The following is a 20,274-nucleotide window of genomic DNA, read 5'->3' on the forward strand; positions in this document are numbered from 1 at the left end:
TATTTTTATGTGTTCTATTATTTTAAATCAGGAGAAGGCTGGCATATTCTGCCCTGTATGGGTGGGGAGTTGCCCTGGATGGGTGGCGAGTTGGCCGCAGGGCAAGTAAAGCCCATCAGTCCTTTGCTCCCCTACATATGCACTGTAGGGGAGCAAACTCATGTTAACACAAACTTACACATACTCAACACACACTTACATATTCAAGTGAACACCCAAGGATATAACACACAAGACCAAAAGCACACATGATCATCCACATGCAAGTTTACACACATGCATTCATTCATTCATAAGAACTCCCCTGCCAATATCGTCCCTTTATCTCATTTACCGTTTTCTCCCTAGTACTCGCTTTAAACACAGGATCACATACCTCACGCTAGGTGACGCTGCTGTGTACCTGTCTGCCAGAGCCAGTAAAATATTGTTTACAAAGGGCTGGTCTGGACTGGACTATGCAGGTCCAGGTTGGACTCATATTCAACCCACATTTGTAAGCAAGTTTAGACCGGCCCGGGGGACAACCTCTGACTCAAGATACGGTGTGTGGTAACCAAGAAAATGGCTCAGTCTTAATCATTCATCTGGACGACGACTAATAGTTTTGTGAGGAACAGAATTCATTAGCATTCCCACAAAGGACCAGTTGAGTGTGGTGTTTCACGTGACTGGCCACAATTGCAGCAGATAAAGGAAGTTTATTGAAACAAATGAGATTTTGGCAATTACATTACTGTACACGGCTCTGTATTTTGTAGTAAGGGAGAAAAAAAACCATGGGACTTCCCACTTTTAAGTGAGTTTGTCTGCTTTGCCAACATTTTAAATGCCCATGATCTCAATTATCTTATAGTCCATGTGATGACTAAACTTTTTTCTATATGCCTATACAGCTGCCAGTTCCTAACAACAGTCAGGGCAGCTGGGAAAAGGGTGGACTTCGTTTAAGTCAGGAGTCTGCCAACTAGCTCATTTGAACTGAGACACAACAGCCCTGTGGTTTGGGCAAGTGTTGTACTATTTAAGGAACATGTATGATAAGTGTTCTATTGAGTATATGTAACAAAAATAACCAATCCCGCAGACAGTGATCTAATTAAATCTGTAAGGTCATTTACTGACCTTAAAAACAAAGAACCACAGTAACGCTAAACCACAGAAAATACAGAATAGCTTTGAGTCTAATGCCACCAGGTGATGGAAGAGATGTACTGCTACTTATTTATTCTAGAGTTGTCTCATACCAATTTGACATTTTTTGTCTGAGGCTCTATTTAATGGGGGGGTGACAAAAGCTTATATGACGGATTTTTTTTTGTATGTTGCCCAAGTAAAAGATCACCTTCGACTAAAGATTCCATTTCCCTTGATAGTCTAACTGTCCTGTATATGGTTGCACCTGTCCCGTGAGAAGTACAGTCATGCGTGTACAGCCTACAAGAATATTCCACGCTGGCAAAGTCACTCTGAGTGTCAGATATTGAGCAAATATATGATGTGTCAGATGATGCTCAGGTTCTACCACGTAAAATAAGGTCTATGGAACCTGACCAAAGTTGGATACCCCCAAATGTATCTATTTATTGCGACTGGCATCAGATGTGGCATTGGTGCCAGTAAATGTTAATTTGTTTTTCCTGCAACTCTTATTTTGAGCTGTAAAAGCCCAAACTAACATCTACACTGTCAGTGTCTGGCAGCTGAACAAGGAAACCACACCTGGCACCCTACAAAATAAGAATATTTCAAGTGGTACCTGTCAGTGTGAGAGGAGAAGACGATGCATAGGTCATGAAACCGCAATGTATGATCAACAACAATATGAATATGGGAGAAGATTTTTCTCATCAGCGTCTACCTAACGTTGCATAAAAATATGGTACAAAACCCAGGTTGCCATATTCAACACATATGTGCTGTACAAAAAGTTCAGGACTGGAAAGTCCTATACATTTTTAGAGTACCAGTTAAAAATCCTGAGAAAAAGGATATCACTCCAAATGTGCAAGACCAAAATGCCCTGCATCTTACCAGAAGGCACTTTCCTTGCAGAATCCAAACTGGTACCAAACAGAAGCTTAAAAAAAGATGCAGTCTGCCATCTCTGCCAGGGCTCTGCATTTATATTGATTGTTTCATGATCTACCATACTAAAGTAGATTATTAAATGGTTTGTTTTATCGTATTTAGTGCCCTTCACTAATATTGGCACCCTTTGTAAACATAAGCAAAGAAGGCTGTAAAAATATTTATCTTTATTGTTTAACTTTTGATCTTTTGATTGATAAAAAAATACAAAAAAAATACTCTGCTCTCAGATATCAAACAATTGCAAACACAAACACATATGAGACACAAATAGTTCAATGCCAGGGAACTAACATGCAGTCAACATTGCAAATTCTCTGGCAGACTCTTACAAAAGATTACAACGAAAGCTTTGAAAGAAAGACGTATAAAACTTCCCAAGATCTTACAAAGCACACTATAAATAAAAATGTATATACCTAAATGTAATTGCAGTTTCAATCTGTTACAGGAGATGGCAGTGTTCTCTAACAAGAGCAGAAGGTTCAGGCATTCCATTACTCACAAACCATACATACATCTATACATGTCCCAACCCCTTGGTCATCATTTGTCCTGACTTGACATTTTCACGATTGGGAGGTATGCTGAAAGCTGTGTGTAAATCACATAACATAAAAATGCATCGTGACAATCAAACTTTATCAAAAGGTTTTGAAGCCCTGCTTCAGGTCCAGTGAATTATGTACTCCCCCCAACCCAAGATGGGACAGATACAGAAAAGTGATTGACAAACAAATTACTATAAATGTGCTAAAAATAAATACAAAAAATCAGCATATGTTTTGCATTCCTTAGTTTTATATAATGAAATCAGTCAGTCATTCTTGTTCGCAGTGAGCTACCAAATGCTTTTACTTAGAGAAATACATTTCAATATTCAATGCAGCTCATCATTCGAGTTACTTTGTTGAATAGCAATCACAAAATTGCTACAATACATTTTAGCTAAAGCAGCCATTTTCTGTTTGGAAATTATAGGCATCAGACCAAGTCCCCATCTAACCCCAATAATTTTTCAATGTACTTTACAATGGAGAATACATCCAGGATCAAATACAAGGAGGTAGAAGATTGTTTAAAATGTTTTAGGAATAATTGTATTTTTCCTTATCCAGTTTCATAAATTCAATTAATTGATATTGGATTAAAATGTTAACTACCCCCCCTGCAAAAAAAAAAAAAAGCTCTCTTCCATATCAGTCTATTTAAGCAATGTTATGTGCAGCACTAATAGAAAATATGACTGATACCGTAAATATAAAGCATTTAAAAAAGCAAACATGGTTCTGGGTTGTTTAGCTAGAAGCATTAGTAGCTCTAAGAGAGGTGGTTCTGCCACTTGGCAAGTGAGGCCCTGATCTTGAAAGTGAAACCGGCTCTACTGTCCTTATTATCTGCGTGATTACTCGGGGAAAAAAAAATATTATTCAATTATTAATTTATTATTATGTGGGACCCTTACGCTTTTAAAAATGTGGCCAACGCTACATTGGTTAAGTGGTTGCATACAACGGAGGTTCTAACTAGAGTGGATTATTAATAGTTTAGTCGGCAGGATTTCTTTATGATGCAACAACACTGACACAGCTCCGCTGGGAGAGAGCAAGTTGCAAGGCAGTGCAATGTGTACTTCAAAAAGATGCAGTATCTGAGGCTTTGGTTATGGCTTTTTTTTTTTTGAGGGTCTCTTATTATAATAGGAACTGTGAAAAAAATTGTGCAAAAATTACCTGTCTATGTTAGTATATTTTTTTTAATACTGGTTTACTCTATAACATATTTGCCACCATAAACCTATTCATTTTATTTTACAATTATTTTAAAAGGTTGCAATATGTTTTAAAATTGAAAAAGAAATCAGAGCTCCACATAAGGTGTTTTGAAATGAAACAAAATACACAAAAAAGTCAATTCAAGAGACACACTCATTAAAAAAATGCACTAAAAAGCATCTCTAAATTGTCTCACACGAGCTTACAAGCATTTTTTATTAAAAACTTACAGTATTTATTTGATCTTTGAGGAACTGATCTTGAAACTAAAACAAACACTCTCGTTTCATCAGACATGCATCTCTCTCTCTCTAATATATATATATATATATATATATATATATATATATATATATATATATATATATATATATATATATATATATATAATCTTATGCACTTTAACACAAAGTGTAGACAGTTAACTTTAAATTTACAGAGTGTCCTGGAAATGCAAGACCCCCCCCCCCGGATATTCTCTAAGGAGACTCCCCACTATGTATAAGCGCGTAAAGTGATCCCACTGATTTCAAAGGGTGCACTATTCTGCCGCTTCTCTTAAAGTAGGGAGAAACCGTACTTTAACATGCATTCTTCTTTAGTGAGGCTATCCCTTTAATAGTAAATGTAAAAGCTGAAACTGGATGGCCAGCATACAGCTGTTCCTTGATAGGCGGAGCACATTAATATTTATCAAGTCAACAAACTAAAAGGGAAATAAAACATGTATAATGATGCATTGGGGTTATGTATAAAAGGCAATTCTGTAGCTATCACAATCTATTCTGAAACACATTTTGCACCAGATTTGCTTTTGATACACGACTCCTGCTGTTGCAGCTTTATTTGTGAAAAGTTTGGCATGCCACCAGTGCAAAGATCAGCTTGCAAACGTTGGACCTGAATTTCCGTTTATGCATAACAATGACCAACTCATTGTTTTTGAAAACACATGTAAATTTATGAAAATTACTAAAACAAACTAAACAACATTACAGATAGTAACAATGTGAAACATTAGATTTTTTATTATTATTTAAGGTAAAAACCATGTAAGTCTTAATTGTGGTAGAAAATTTAAGATAAAATGCAGATTCCACGTATTGTTGCCTTCTGGTCTTCAACAATGTTCCTATACAGACCATAATCTTATTTGTTGAGTAGATTTGAAATTTGTCCCATGTCCTCTGAGGCACAATAATATTCCATAGGACTTTGGGTCAGGTAGCATTATAAGTCAGTGACGGGTCACAGTGTTCTAAGTACCCTGTGTATCCTTCACTCTATGTCCTATGCTGTATCCACTTTCGTTCTTGATAGGATTATCTCCTCTTTAAATAGCATTTTTGGTTATGATGATGTCATCTCTACTCCTGATTCTCAACTATTCTACTTGTAGGTGAGCTGAACATACCATTTTGCTAACTTGCTGAGCATTATGAAGTGAGATTTTCTAGTAAAGGACAGGTTGGCACTATATAAAGGTATAGTTAACATGGTGAGGGGGTCTATAATGCATTATACAAGGCGAGCTCATGCCTCTTCTTGTAGAAGGTTGTCACTAAGGATAGGGCACCACAAAACTGCTGACTTCCAGATTAGTAGACCCCACGCGTATGTTTACGTTAAAGCACAGGCAGACAAAAGATAATCCTTTAAATGCATGTAACATTAGCAATGTAATTCCAGAGAGGATAGTATCAAACCATCCACATAATCTTGGCTTTGTACATTTACGGTCTAGGTCATTTCCCCAACTATGAAGGTCAATACCACAGACGAGGAGTCATGATTTCCTCCACAAAAGATAAATGCTGCATTTTAAGGTTACTTCCACTGTGCTTGCAGGTCATTTTTAGAACAGATACTATCCCATTAGTATTCACTCACTCAACATATGCTTCATAATCCACAACAAAGATAAAAAAGAATACTTACCAAATATAGTAGAAAGGTATGAAGACCCGTTCCGAGTCCAACCGAGGAAAGTACTCCTAAGCCTACCCAGTAGGCACACCATAAAAGTCTCTTCTCCGCATACTGTACATACTGAAACAGAACATTGGAGTTAAAATGACATGGAAAACAGAACCAGAGCCCAATCAATGAAACTGGATTGGAGCTGTGTTTTACAAAAAAAAAACAAAAAAAAAAACGCTCAGTCTGAGTTTGCTATTCTCCAGAAAGCACCTGCTGATGTGAACCATGCCTACATTTACATATTCATCAGTCCACAGTTAGACAAAACATTTATCATTGGTTACAATTTACTACTGTGGCTACTCTCCCTAGAAGTGACCGCCCAGTCAAGATCAGTCAAGTCAAAAAAAAAAAAACACAAGAGTAACTCATGAAAGCTTCAAGGAATTATTGGAACTCTGACTTAGACTGACCTCCATTGCAAATCAGGTGTATTGTCAACATTTATGTACCTTCAGCTGTTTGTAATGAACAAATCAAACAAAAGCAATTGAAATAGCTCAACACAATTAACGTTTCAAGTGGTTTCCCTTAACTGAAAACACGACGTATGACTTCTCCAGCCTCAAAATTATTCAACTCTTTCATGGCAAAAAAAAAAAGGACTATACTACATAGTAGTGCACCCTTCTGCTTTTACGACCTGCTGCAAATGAGCTGTATAGCCAGACACCAGCTTCTGGCAGTATTCCTGAGGAATGTTAGCCCATTCCTCATGGGCAATGGCCTGCAGTACAGTAATATTCTGCAAGGACTTGCCTACCTTCGCTGCCACCCCTGCTGCTCAACCCCGACTCCTCTGACATGCTTGTATCAGGCCTGTCTTGTGTAGCGTAAGTACATGCGCGCGCATCTATGATTAAAGGGACAGTGTGACCCTATTAACCCCATATCCTGGTGAGCTTACCATTTAAACCCTGGGCAGGGATTCAATCATTGCCCTCATCAAGAGCTACTTTGGCTCTTGACCAGGCTTGTTCCCGACTACGATTTGCCTGCTGATTTTGCCGCTTCCAGGTTACCTCCGGTTGTTGAACTGGCTTGTCCTTGGCCTTGAATTTCCGGCTGCCCGAGTCGTTTGCTGGCTATCCTGCTGTCCAGTCTCTGCTCTCGGGCTCCAGTATTCTATGCTGAGTTGACATTCTTGGGTTTGCATGTGGCAACCCCTCCCCTTCTTGAACCCTATCCATGGTTGGATTTGAAGTCAGTTGACTGACGGCCAGTGTAGAATCTTCCAGGAGGTCTTCTGCAACCAAGCCTTTCTTGTGATTTTTGGGTAGGAATGGTGTACGTCTTGGAGTTCTTGCATGGAAACCTTCTACGTTTAGTACGTGCCTTACTGTGCTCACTGAAACCTCCATGCATGTTGCCACAAAGTTTTGCTTGAGATCTTTTGCAGTCACTTGGGGGGGGGGTTTCTCAACCTGCCTTCTCAAAAATCTGGTTGCAGCCATTTATTGCTTCCTTTTTTGCCCCATCCAGGTAGTGTAACTAATGTTCCTTTAACTTTGAACTTGCTATCTATGCTTCCAACGGTGTCTTTAGGAACATTTAGTGCCTTTGCTTTCTTTTTTATCCAGTTTGTGAAAGGCAAAGATGCACACCTGGTATAACTAATGAAGCCCCTAAATAGTTGCATACATTGTGCTTGGGACATCTGTTTTGCAAATTTGCACTGTTGTGAGGGATTCTATTCAGGGTCTTGAATAATTTTGGGAATGGAGAACACATTATAAAGGTGCATTTTCAGTTGAATTTGGGGAAGCACTTAAAGCACTCACGTTGAGCTATTTCAATTGCTTTTGTTTGATTTGTTCATTGCAAGCAGCTGAAAGTCTAACTTTTGACAATAAATCTGATTTGCAATGGGGGTTGAATAATTTTGATTGTAACTATATATATTATTACACACATTGTGATAGAGTCCCTGGAATTGTGACAGGTGGTTTCCAAACAGGAAATACACCCTTGATTAGCACCAGGGAAATGCAGATTAATACAAGACTTGATGATCTTGGGACAAAAAAAGTACATCATATTATACACACATAATACATAATAATCACACATTATAAGTACATATACAATATAACCTGAAGTTTACATTTCATTGTCAGATGAGTATTAAAGATAAAGAGTTATGTCTGTGTTGTAACAATGTAATTCTGATGTTAAAAAAACAGGATTATTTAAAAATGTAGCCCAAGAAATATTATTTCACAAAGACACAGTTGGCATTTTGATGAGTGGCCCAAATGAAGCACGGTCAAAAGTTGTTTGGCCTGCTGTCTCTGTGTACACATCAATCTAGTTCCATGATTCTGCGAGCAGCAGTTGCCATCATTTATTTTGAAGGGCCATTTGGATAAGCTGCATCGCATAAAGCAGTAACAGCTATATGTTTGAAGATGCATATAGGGTACGTTCATACATTAAGTAACATTAAAATCACTCTTGACTGGTTATGGGTTATGAACAGAAAACATTAATAGATAAAAGATAATATGCCATATAGAGATCACATACAGAAGACATAAGTATGTTACACATATGTATGTTACACATACCTGTTGATGTGCTCCTTCAATATAATACGCTACTGTAAGAAGTGTAAGCAGAAGTAATAAGGACACCACCAACCCACGTCGGTGCCATAATCTTTTGGGAGAAAAATAATAATTAGTGCATCTTGAGAAAAAAAGATATATGGATTTTGTACATCTGATTATGTTTATTTACTGCAGGCCTCCATATTAGCCACATAACTTTGATTTTTCAAAACCATTACTATAGCCGATTAAAGTCATTGGGTAATGTAAAAATAATCGATGAAGTAACCTTTTTCAATATCAATCTACATCTAAGCAAATTTGCATTCTACTAACAAAACAAAGTATGGCTTTGCCATGCTGTGCTGTTTATAAGTGCACGATGAAATTAGCATGGTGACATGGCACTGCACAGAGATGGCCACAATTTAGAATAGACCTTACCCAATCAATATGAAAAAACACATCACGATTCATTTTGCGAATAAAAGATAAAAAATACTGCAGAAATCCTCTTAAGTATTCTCCTTACAATATTGTATAACAGCAGATATTTCCTTAAAACAGACATAAGTATACATAATACTTCTAAGTATGACATTTAAAAAAAAGACAGGCACAATGAATGTTATGTGTGTATATATTATATGCATACATATACACACACAATTATACAAAAGTTTGAAAAGTTGTTTTATTCATAAAAACCAATGGACTCCAGAGTAGAATGAGCAGGCATATATCTGTTATGGTGATAAGACTACTTTTCAAACTTCATATCAGGCTCTTTATACATATCCACCTAACACAGAGGACATGGAAGGCATGCTAAATGAGAACCGGCAGGGCTTTAGGACTCCAATTAAATGTCATGAAACACATGTCAGCATTTAAGAACCATGTACTCAGTTAGGGGATGACAAACTCAAAAGCAACATCCGCCAAAAAGTATATTTTCTCCTTGCCAGATCATGGATCCAGGTCTCTCCAAATAAATAACTGCTGAGCAGTACATCTACATTATTTTCAGGTTAAGCAGGGAAAATTGTTTCATATGTATACTTCTATCTGTAAAGAACTCTTAGGTCAGTTACATATCTTGTTATCATAAAACAGACTGGTTCTTTCCTGGTTGCTAAATGGTAGCTCGGAACAATCTAACAAGCTTTTATGGTTCGAAAGCATTTTAAAACACAGTGTGCGTGTGTATATTATTACATATGATATATATGCCAGGAAATAGCATAAACAAAATGTATTTAAACAAGAAAAATATTGTAAGAAAGTGAATTATTTACTTCAAACTCCATTCCTTCAAGTTTATAAGCATTTCCAAGAAAAAATACTGTAAGGTAATTAGTGGCTTTCTCCAGAGGACAATACTCTGTCTTTCTTCTCTGTCTCTTCTCCTCTTATCACTCAGGAAAGATGGATCTGCAGAAAGAGTGGGTGTAGGAAGATTATTTATAAATATTCTTTACTATTAGAATTATGTAACCAAACTAACAATAAACGAAACAGCTATACTAAGGAACATTGCAAGAAAATGCGTATGTTGTTACGAGAGAGGGGGAGAACAAGAAAAATTGGGCCTCATGCTGTCATATTTAACAGGCCAAGATAATATACGCATACATACAACATACTGCTGACCAGTACAAATTAAGCGCTACCTGCAGTACATTGGCTGCATAACCTCACACAAATGAATCAGATTTTTTATTTTTTCTAATTGCTCCCCCTAGTGTGGGTTGATACATGCTGCAGGGAAGCAGTTCATTAGTACGTGTAATTAACACATAAAATCAAGGAGCGCCCTTGAAAAAATGACCAACATAACAATACAATACTAATTACGTCATCAGATACCACTGGCAATTTCCATTTAACTTAATTATCTAAAAGTAAAGCCAACCTGAATATCACATATCTGCCTGTATAACTATCCCTTAGCTAATAGCATTTAAGTGAATGAAGTGACCATGCGCTTATCCATCAAGCAGATCAAAGCGGTGAATATGTTTGCTATAAAATATTTCCAAACATTCCAATAACATAACATATACATCAATAACAACATGTTTGTTATACAGCATGACCCTCCTCAAAATGCCTTTGTAAGTACCGTATTTCCCTCGTCTTCTAATTGGGGTCGTCTTCTAATCAGACCTCAAATAGAGGTCTGATTATGAGACTAAGATCCAGATCCCCCGCACCGCTGCAGGGGACCTGGATCCTCCTGTCTCCCCCCCCCCATACACACACTTACCGGTGCTTCCTGCTGTATTGCCGGGGCAGCGATCCGCGTAGACAACGTCCGCTGCAGCCGGAAGGAGGTGTGGCTAGCAGCGGGGGTTGTCCGAGTCCGTCGCGTATACCTTCCCCGGCTGTCAGAGATCAGAGTTCCCCGCACCGGTGCGGGGAACTCTGATCTCCGACAGCCGGGGAAGGTATACGAGACGGACGCAGACAAACCCCCGCTGCCAACTCCACCTCCTTCCGGCTGCAGCGGAAGGAGACGTTAACCCGCTGCCCCGGCAAAACAGCAGGAAATTGGAAGCACCGGTAAGTAAGTAAGTAAGTAAGTGTGTGTGTGTGTGTTTTAAATGGGGGCATATGGCATTTCTGGAATGCCTTATACCCCTATATGCCACTCTGGCACTTAGGGGGTTAAAAAGCATATTATGGGGCAGAGTGGCATATAGGGAGGTATAAGGCATTTCACCTCCCTATATGCCACTCTGCCCCATAATATGCCTTTTAACCCCCTAAATGCCAGAGTGGCATATAGGGGTATAAGGCATTTCTGGAGGCAGAGTGCTCTATACAATGCCTTTTAACTCCCTTAATGCCACTCTGCCTCCTGGAATGCCTTATACCTCCCTATATGCCACTCTGCCCCATAATATGCATTTTAACCCCCTAAATGCCAGAATGGGATATAGGGGTATAAGGCATTTCTGGAGGCAGAGTGGCACATAGGGGGTCAAAAGGCATACCATGGGGCACAGTGGCATATAGAGGGTTAAAAGGCATATCATGGGCCACAGTGCCATATTGGTGTGGCAAGCCTGGGGGCGGATGTGCGTAACTGGGGGACAGGTTGGAAAATACAAGGAAATAAAAACAAAAAAAATATTTTTCTCAATCATAGTTTTTATTAAAAAAAATAGTTTACATGAATTAACATTTTCTGGTAAAACTTTTTTCCTTTAGGGTCGTCTTATATTCAGGCTTTTTCTTTTTTTTTCCTAAGTTAATATTCAGATTTTGGGGGGTCGTCTTATAATCGAGCAAATACGGTAAGTAAATGCCTTTTAAGTAAGGTAATGATAGTATATGTTGCTAGTTTTTTTTCCATTTTTCACTCCACTACTGACTTCATTCTTTACGGTACTGTTAACGAAGTCTGTTCGTCCAAACAGTTCAGCAATGGAAGTTCAGCCTGACATCATATACTGTGACTTACACAGTGGTTTTTTATGTGTGGATTAGGGCTGCAACTAACGATTATTTTCATAATCGATTAGTTGGCAGATTATTTTTTCGATTAATCGGATAAAAAAATGTAAATTTTTCATTTATTTAAAATAATTTAATAAAGTAATGTAGGATGTAAAAAACAAACAGCAGAATAAAAAAAAAAACTGATAAAAACAAGAAATACCTTTTTATTTCCCAACCTGCCCCCCCAGTTATGCCCATTTGAGCCCAGGCTTGCCACACTGCCTCCCAGAAATGCCACACTGCCCTCCCCACATATGCCTTATACCCCCAGATATGTCACTCCGTTTTCCCCAGGTATGCTGTATACCCCCCTGATATGCCATAGTGCACTCATAGGTTTGCAGACTCGTTAACAGACAAATACAGGGTTAATCTTCACTGCCCCCAGGATTTAGATTCCCCCTCTTAACCTCTAACTGCACCTTAAGTTAACCTTATTAAATTAATTAAATTAACCCTCAGTCCTCAGCATTAAATTAACCCTGAAGAGACCCCACCAACCACAACTGCCCCTAAATTAACCCTAAACACCCCATTAACAATAACGGCCCCTAAATTAATCCTTAACACCCCATTAACTATAACTGCCCCTAACTTTCAGCAGCCCAAATATTAATTTTATACTCACCAATTAGATGAGTTCTTGAGCCATGTCGACGGTATAGGAAATGGGCGGAGCCAATCTGCACTTTAGCCCCGCCCCTTTCATGCTCCCTGTCCCTCCATGCAGTCACTGCTGATTGGCTGCACCCCTTTCTCCCTGTCCCTCCGTGCAGCCAATCGGCAGTGACTGCACGGAGGGACTGGAAAAAGGAAGTGGGCGGGCCAATCGGCAGTGACTGCAGGGAGAAACTGTAAACTGTTCATTATCGATTTTATCGATTAGCTGTTGCAGCCTTAGTGTGGATTGAAGTGTTCCAAATACAACTACATTTTAAAATATTCTACTTGTATCTAGGAATTAACATAAATTCATATATTTTAGACCATGATTTTCAAAGGTTTCTTCTGGAACAGTGCTATTTTGTTTAATTATCCAACCAAATCCTTAGAATGTTTTTCTTTGGTGATAAAGATCCTTTAAGGCCAAGGCTGCAGTTCCTTTTTTAGATTTGGTTTGTTTGTTTGTTGTTGTTGTTGTTTTGGTTGAGACAGTAAAACATTTCATGTAAGATGCCTATATTCATGGATGGTAGAGGTTAACACGGCATTTTGCAACACCATAACATGTACCTTTTTTTTTTTAGCCCAGATCCTGGCATAAATGTTATCTGGAAAGCCAGCCAGATCCTATCATAAAATCAGTGGAACATGAAGCAGGGTATCTCCAAAAGAATGCTACATATCCTGGCCTTGGTGCCATAAAATCTAACAAGGACCAGGCACTAGATTCACAGAGGGTACTTTAAGAATTATGATAACAAAAATATGGTTAAACTCATGGTTAAAAAATATGGTTAAAGTAGAATCATAACACGTTCTCAAATAGGATTTCTATTGATTTTGTCTGGTTTATTGTGCACATGTAGTTCTCTAGTATCCTGTATTTGCTATCCCTATCTTCACGTACAAAATAGATGTCCAGAAAAAAAAATTACAATTGGCAGGATCAAGTCGAAAAAAAAAAAAAAAAATTCAAAATATGCCACAAAACCTAGATGGTGCAAGAAAAAAAAACCTCTGAGCCATCTGTGAATTCCTGCCATAGGGTATAAGTCTCTGCACCTCTGGTACCAATTTACAGAAAAGGGTAAGCAAACTTCCAATAAGGTGGTTGAGTAACAAAACAAATTAAAATAGAGGGTCAAATGATAGAATGTGATCTGATCTACATTTAGGTCACAAATACGGACACACTGTGCTTAAGCTAATTAGGTAGTTATTGAACACACCCATTAAACATTTACACTGTTGGTGGAAAAAGGAAGCGAATCCTTGGATTTAACTTGTCGAACCTCCTTTGGGAGCAATAACCTTAACCAACCTCAGCCAGGTTCTTAGGATGTCTGTTGTGAACAGCTCTCAAGGACACTCCACGGCATCTCTAATGGGTTAAGGTATGGATTCTGACTGGACTACTCCAAAAAGCAAAATTTATATTTTGACATCATTCTTGAGTAGATTTACTCTGATGTTTAAGGCCATTGTCCTGCTGCATCACCAAACAGTTGTTATACATCATCCTGTATGAAACCTTGATAAACCAGGTAATGATTGCATGCTGTCCATGCCATGGTGTAGCAAAGCACCCCTAAATCATGATGCTCCCTCTACCATATTTCACCATTGGGATGATGCTTTTATACAAGTATATGGTGTGCATTTTTACACCATAAATATGGCTGTGTGTTCTTCAACCTTACTCCACAAAACATTTTCTCCGTAGCATTGTGGACTGTCGAGGTTCTGTTTGGCAAACGTCAGGCATGTAGCACTTTTTTTTTTGGAGAGCAGAGCCTCCCTCAGTGGTACCCTGCCAAAAATGTCATGCCTGTTGAATGATTTGCATATGTAGACTCGTGAACGGAGATGCAAACCCGTTCAAACGATTCCTTTAAGCCAGAGGTTCTCAAACTGCGGCCCTCCAGCTGCTGCAGGACTACATCTCCCATAATGCTCCTTCAGCTAAGGGGCTGGCTGAGGAGTATGGGAGATGTAGTCCTGCAGCAGCTGGAGGGCCGCAGTTTGAGAACCCCTGCTTTAAGCCTTTAGCTGTTAGTCTAGGGTTTTTTTTTCCTCATTGATTTTAAGCTTGCGAGCAGGGCTCTCTCCACCTAATGTATTAGTTTGTCTTAGTCTGTCAATTCTAGTCTTGTCATACCCCTTGAATATTTGTATTGTAAGAAGCTCTGCGGAAATTGTTAGTGCTATATAAATAAAAGAATTAGAATAATAATAATTGGGCATTCTGCATTGTGCCCTTGGAGTCATCTTTGCTGCGTGCCTACTGCTAGGGAGAGAAGCCAAATACTAAATTGTCTCCGGTTATACAAAATTTGTCTGTGGACTGATGAATATGTAAACTCTTCGAGATTAATTTAGTAACCCTTTCCAGCTTTATACAAATCAACAATTTGATTTTTTTGTGAGGCATGGTTCACATAAGCCGATGGCTCTTGAGAATGGCAAATTTAAAATGTTTCTTTTCATGTTAAAGTAGATCTAAAATACACCTCTAATCCCATTTCATTGCTTGGACTCCAATTAGCTTTTGTTGAAGTGATTTGCATAGAGGTTCACATACTTTTTTCAATCCACACAGTGAATACTTGAATTGTGTATTTAATATGGACAACAATACAATAATTTGTGTGTTATTAGTTAACACATATTGTGTTTATTCATAATTGTAATTTACATAAAGATCATGTCATATTTTAAGACAGATTTATACATCAATGTTGGTAATTCCAAAGGGTTCACTTTTTCTTGTTACTGCGTGTTACATAACACACAATCGCTACATGGAATATATTACCCAGAACAGAAGATTTTCAGCATTAAAAACCTTGTGCTTCCCTTAATTATCTAAATTCTCTTTTTGTGCAGTTGTCATGTCTACATTTGATTCAATATATATACTTTTTGTTATAAATACATTAACACAGTGGCTAACATACCTGGAAAAGTTCCATTGTGTTGTTCTTTTGATGTTCCAACACGCCGCTGCTCGCAATCAGTGACATTCTCTGCCATTTCATATGTCTTAAATTTAGTTGAATCCTGGGTAATAAGAACAACAATTATTGAAATAACTAAAGAGGGCTTTGCAAGAACAGAGAGGGGTGATGTAATAACGTCAGTCTAAAACTTGAGCGTGAAAGGTTTAGATGTAATGCAAGGATGTTTCACTTTATTGAGAAGGTAGTAGATAAATGTAATATCTTCCCATCAGAACGGAAAAAGGCTAACGCGGGAACATAAACATGCATCAGATTCTATTTGTCTATAATAACTTCTAGATTCAATGCAACTGTAGCTACATTGAAAAATTCTATATATTTTTAACCACTTAAGGACAAGGGGTCAATTGACCACGGGATGTTGTTCTGTGACATGCCTGGCCCCTGAATTCTCATGAATTCTCATGAATAAATGTCTACTTAGCTCCCAAAGAATGAATCAGCATCATAAAGCTACTCTCTTGGCTACAAATTTCTAGGGAACAGTTGTCTGGTCTCGGGCATTTAAAATAAATTGGCTTTTATTTTTCTTTCTAATGAAATCTACTTAGCAAGGAAATCTTGACTGTATATTCTAATTGTCAGCAGTGTCACATTAGGTCAGTTCATTTTAGGGACAAGCTGGCAAGTATTGCTGCTGAAGGATATTACTGTCTTTCCCCACAACTTGGCTAGAGTTTCATGGATGTTGACATCTGACCTTAGTGCACATGGGACAAGAATGAAACATAAGACAGTGTAATGCTGAATGATGAGCTAAAATAAGGTTATCCAGTACATTCAGTTAAGACCGCCTGGCTGCTTCACAACAGGTTTTCAGGTTTTTCTCTCTCAATCCAACCCACTCTATTTGGGCCAGTCTTATACAACAGACACAAAAACATATGCCAGTAATATACGGGGCTTTTAGTTTTCAAGTAAGACCTACAAAAGCAAATCATTCTTAATAGTGCAAAACTCATATGAAGGAGAAGTAGCAATATTTGGATTAGGAGTTAAATAAAGGAACTCTGCACAATGCAAAAGATGAAATAAATTGTAAATGTAAAAATCAATTTTAAAATAATATTTTTTTATATATAACTCATCTACTATTGGCTTCTCACAAGTAAACCAGATGGAATTGCAATGATTCTTATTAACACAAACAGAAAAGAATATTGGGCAACATCATAATTTCGCAACACTCATTTGGTCTATATACACATAAGCACAAAACAAGGCCAATAAGCAATCTGACTGAAAATGAAATTAATATCTGAAAACCCTCAAGTTTACTTGCGTCCATGGAAGTAATTTTATACAGGCTGTTGCGTATTATCTAGCTAAGTCTTAATCCTTTCATGCTAGCAACAAGAGATGTATCTTGAAATCCGATACTAATGTTTAAAGAACAGAGATCCGTTCTATGAAAATATTTGTTTTTCCCAACCTGAAGAACAGGGACATTTCGTGTGGTTATAGAGAGACATCCTCAGGTATTCCAGCTAAACACTAAGGTGTCATTGAGCATCATGTAATATTTTCACACTCCTAATGTAATAGAGAAACCCAAAATACACCTGCAATTATCACATTTTAAGGCTGCTAAATGATACATGTGTTTTCCCCAGGGCCAGATCTGTTAACAAGCTGCCTCTTCACGCAAGCAAGGTACATAGTCTAAGTTCACAGAAAGAATAGGGAAACAGCCTGCTATACCCAACCCAGAGCATATGCCAAGGAACAATATAGCTGTGGTGAATAATATCAAAAGTGACAAATAATTACCACAAAATTAACTCACTTAAAAACAATAAGTCTAAATATAAAACTGGCAATGGGAACAATACTCTGACACTGACCAGTCCCTAAGGTTAATTTGGTTATTGTGTCTTTGGTTGGTTGTTGGTGTTCTGGTCCACCTGAGCATGCTTCATTCGGCACAGCAACTGGCAAGTTCATTTGTCATCACTGGGAGGGACATTTCTAGGTCAAATACTAGGCCACACTACACTGTACTAAAACAAAACTTAATTACAGTTTAATCACTAGGCTTGCCACGTAACTATTTCGGACTTTAGACAGTCAGGAAGGGCTCAAAAATAAAATCAATGCTGCATTTAAATAAAAAAGGTGTTCTGAATGTTAGTTGAATCATGAAGAAAATCATCTTACTGTACACTAGTCTTTTTTTAATTTAATAGTATTATAAATAGGTCCTGACTCTTCAGATAGTATAGCCTCATTTTCTTTTACAAGATCACACACACCATTATGAAGGAAGTTGATTTGTTTACCATTTTAGATTTCAAGGGAAAAAGCAATCTCGCAATCACAAGTAGAAGTTCTTCAGAAAGTTACTGATGGGGAAGTCCAGAACTGAAATAAGAAGCAAATTTCCTTTGCACGATGGAATCAACAACCTCCAGACACACGTTTCCAGCTTACGGACCTTGTCAGCGGGGTCTGGTTGCAAAAGTGAGAAAGGAGCTCCACATCGGGACACACCTTTACAATTGGAGTGAAACATAGAATTTGACTGCAGATAAGAACCATTAGACCAATCTAGTTACCGAAGCAAGATAATTAAATCCCTTATCAGTCCCTGGTCTAGTCCCATAGCAAGGGCAGCTTTATGTCTATCACATGCATGCACCCTCCGGCCGTAAGAGGAAAAACTCTCCTCTCTAACAGCCCGGGAAGGTCTGCGCGATGGACGCAGACAACACCTGCTGCCAACCGCACCTCCTTCCGGGCTGCAGTGGAAGTTGCCTACACGAATCACGTAGACGTCTACCCGCTGCCCGACTACACACCAGGGAGTCAGAAACACCGGTAAGTTGGGGGAGGGGGTTACCAGACAGGAGGATCCAGGTCCCCTGCAGCGCTGCGGGGGATCTGGATCTTAGTCTCATAGTCAGACCTATTTGAGGTCTGATTATAAGATGACCCCGATTATAAGATGAGGGGTATAATCGAGCAAATACGGTATGTATATACTCCAAGCTATACATATTAAGATTATTCAGTCTTTCCTGATTTCTATCTTGCAAACCACTTACCATTTTGTAGCCCTCTTCTGGACCCTCTCCAATGTGTCCATATCCTTCTGGAGATGGGGTTTCCACAATTGGACACAATCTCAAGTGAGGCCTTACTAGAGATCTGTAAAGTAGCATAACTACCTCCCTTTTTCCTGCTACTAATGTCTCTTGCTACACAACCCAGCACTCTTGTGCTTTTTTCAATGCTGTATTGAATTGTCTGCTTCCTTTAAGCAATCAGAAACAATTACTCTTAAGTCCCTCTCTTTTGTTGCCAGTGACAGAACAGTGTCACTAATGATATGTGCAGCTGAGGTATTTTTATATAAACTGCAGCTGCCACACACTCAACTATACTTTTAATTTACTAAAATAATTTGCCATTTTACCAGGAAGGTCTACACAGCAGCAGACCTTTATATAATCTGCAAAAAGGCACACCTTGCCATTCAAACCTCCTGTAATAATATCAATATTAAAAAATACATGTCCCAATAGTGACCCTTGAGGTACCTCGCTTGTAACAAGTCCTTCCTCTGAATATACACCATTAACTATAACCTTCTGTCATCTGCCACTCAACCATTGTTTCATCCATTCAACTATTATGGCATCCAAACCCAAGGACTGCAATATACTTACATGTTTTCTATGGGGGACATTGTTGAATTCCTTACTGAAATGTAGATAGGCTGCATCAACAGATCCTCCCTGATCTATTATTTTAGTCACACATTTCAAAAGAAAGTTGGCTTCACATCTCCTTGTCGTAAACTACTAATGACATAAGACTGGTCTGTAAGTTGGCTGAGCTTTCCCACTAGTAGAAGTGGTACTACAGTTGCCAACTTCCAAGTCATCTGGAACTACTCCTGCCAGCGGTGACTGGTTAAATAAGTCTGCCTACAGTTTTGTGCACCCCATCGGGTACCATGGATTGTCTGTTTTTGCTTTCAAAAGTCCAAGTAGAACTTCTCCCTATGTAAACACCCTGTTATACATCTCATTCTATTTCTCTTTGTCAATAAGGGTCCCCCTCACCTCTGTAAAAACACAGATTTAATAAAATATTTATCAGTTATATAACTCAATTCACGTGTCTTTAGTTTAATTATTCCTGCTTTATGTTTTCTTCTTTCACGTATATAGCTAAAAAAAGGTTGTATCACCCTTTTTGTTTACCTGGCAATGTGCTTTGGCACATCTTATAATATGGTTTGCCTCCTTAAGCTTACCTTCATATTTGCTCCAATCTTCCCACTGTTTATACAGTGGAAACAGGGCCTTACTGGGAATGAAAAACAGCCTCCCTGTATGACCTCTGCCCCAAAACATTATACATTCATTCAATCACTCATTTACTCATTCAACCTCACCTATGATATTTCAGTGCATCAGTAAACAGATAACAGGTTTTGCTGATACAAGAATGAACATCCTGCATCAAATGGTGTTTGGTACACATTAGAACCAACCTACTAGACAAGTAGGCAAGTGAAGCCTGTTTATCTTGCCAGTCTACTGTCTTGAAATAATTGAGTACGTTAAATTACAAATGCATAAGCAATTGTTATGCCCTCCGTTTCTTCAATAGATCGTGAATAATAAAAACTGAGCACAATACTGCACCACATTGCTAGAGAGGAGTTTAATTAAAATTAAC

General features: G+C 38.3%; 1 protein-coding gene across 1 annotated transcript in view; it reads right to left on the reverse strand.

The window, feature by feature from the left end:
* Positions 1-20,274, reverse strand: part of VMP1 (vacuole membrane protein 1) — a 75,092-nt gene that overhangs the window by 52,289 nt on the left and 2,529 nt on the right. The window contains exons 2-5 of the mRNA XM_053454595.1: positions 15,523-15,625; positions 9,694-9,829; positions 8,414-8,504; positions 5,805-5,915 (exon numbers count right to left, since the gene is read on the reverse strand). Of these exons, the coding sequence (XP_053310570.1) occupies positions 5,805-5,915; positions 8,414-8,504; positions 9,694-9,829; positions 15,523-15,598 (414 nt within the window). The 5' untranslated portion in view covers positions 15,599-15,625. The remainder of the gene's footprint in view (positions 1-5,804; positions 5,916-8,413; positions 8,505-9,693; positions 9,830-15,522; positions 15,626-20,274) is intronic.

This window comes from Spea bombifrons, chromosome 2 (genome assembly GCF_027358695.1).
Source record: "Spea bombifrons isolate aSpeBom1 chromosome 2, aSpeBom1.2.pri, whole genome shotgun sequence".
NCBI classification, from domain to species: domain Eukaryota; kingdom Metazoa; phylum Chordata; class Amphibia; order Anura; family Pelobatidae; genus Spea; species Spea bombifrons.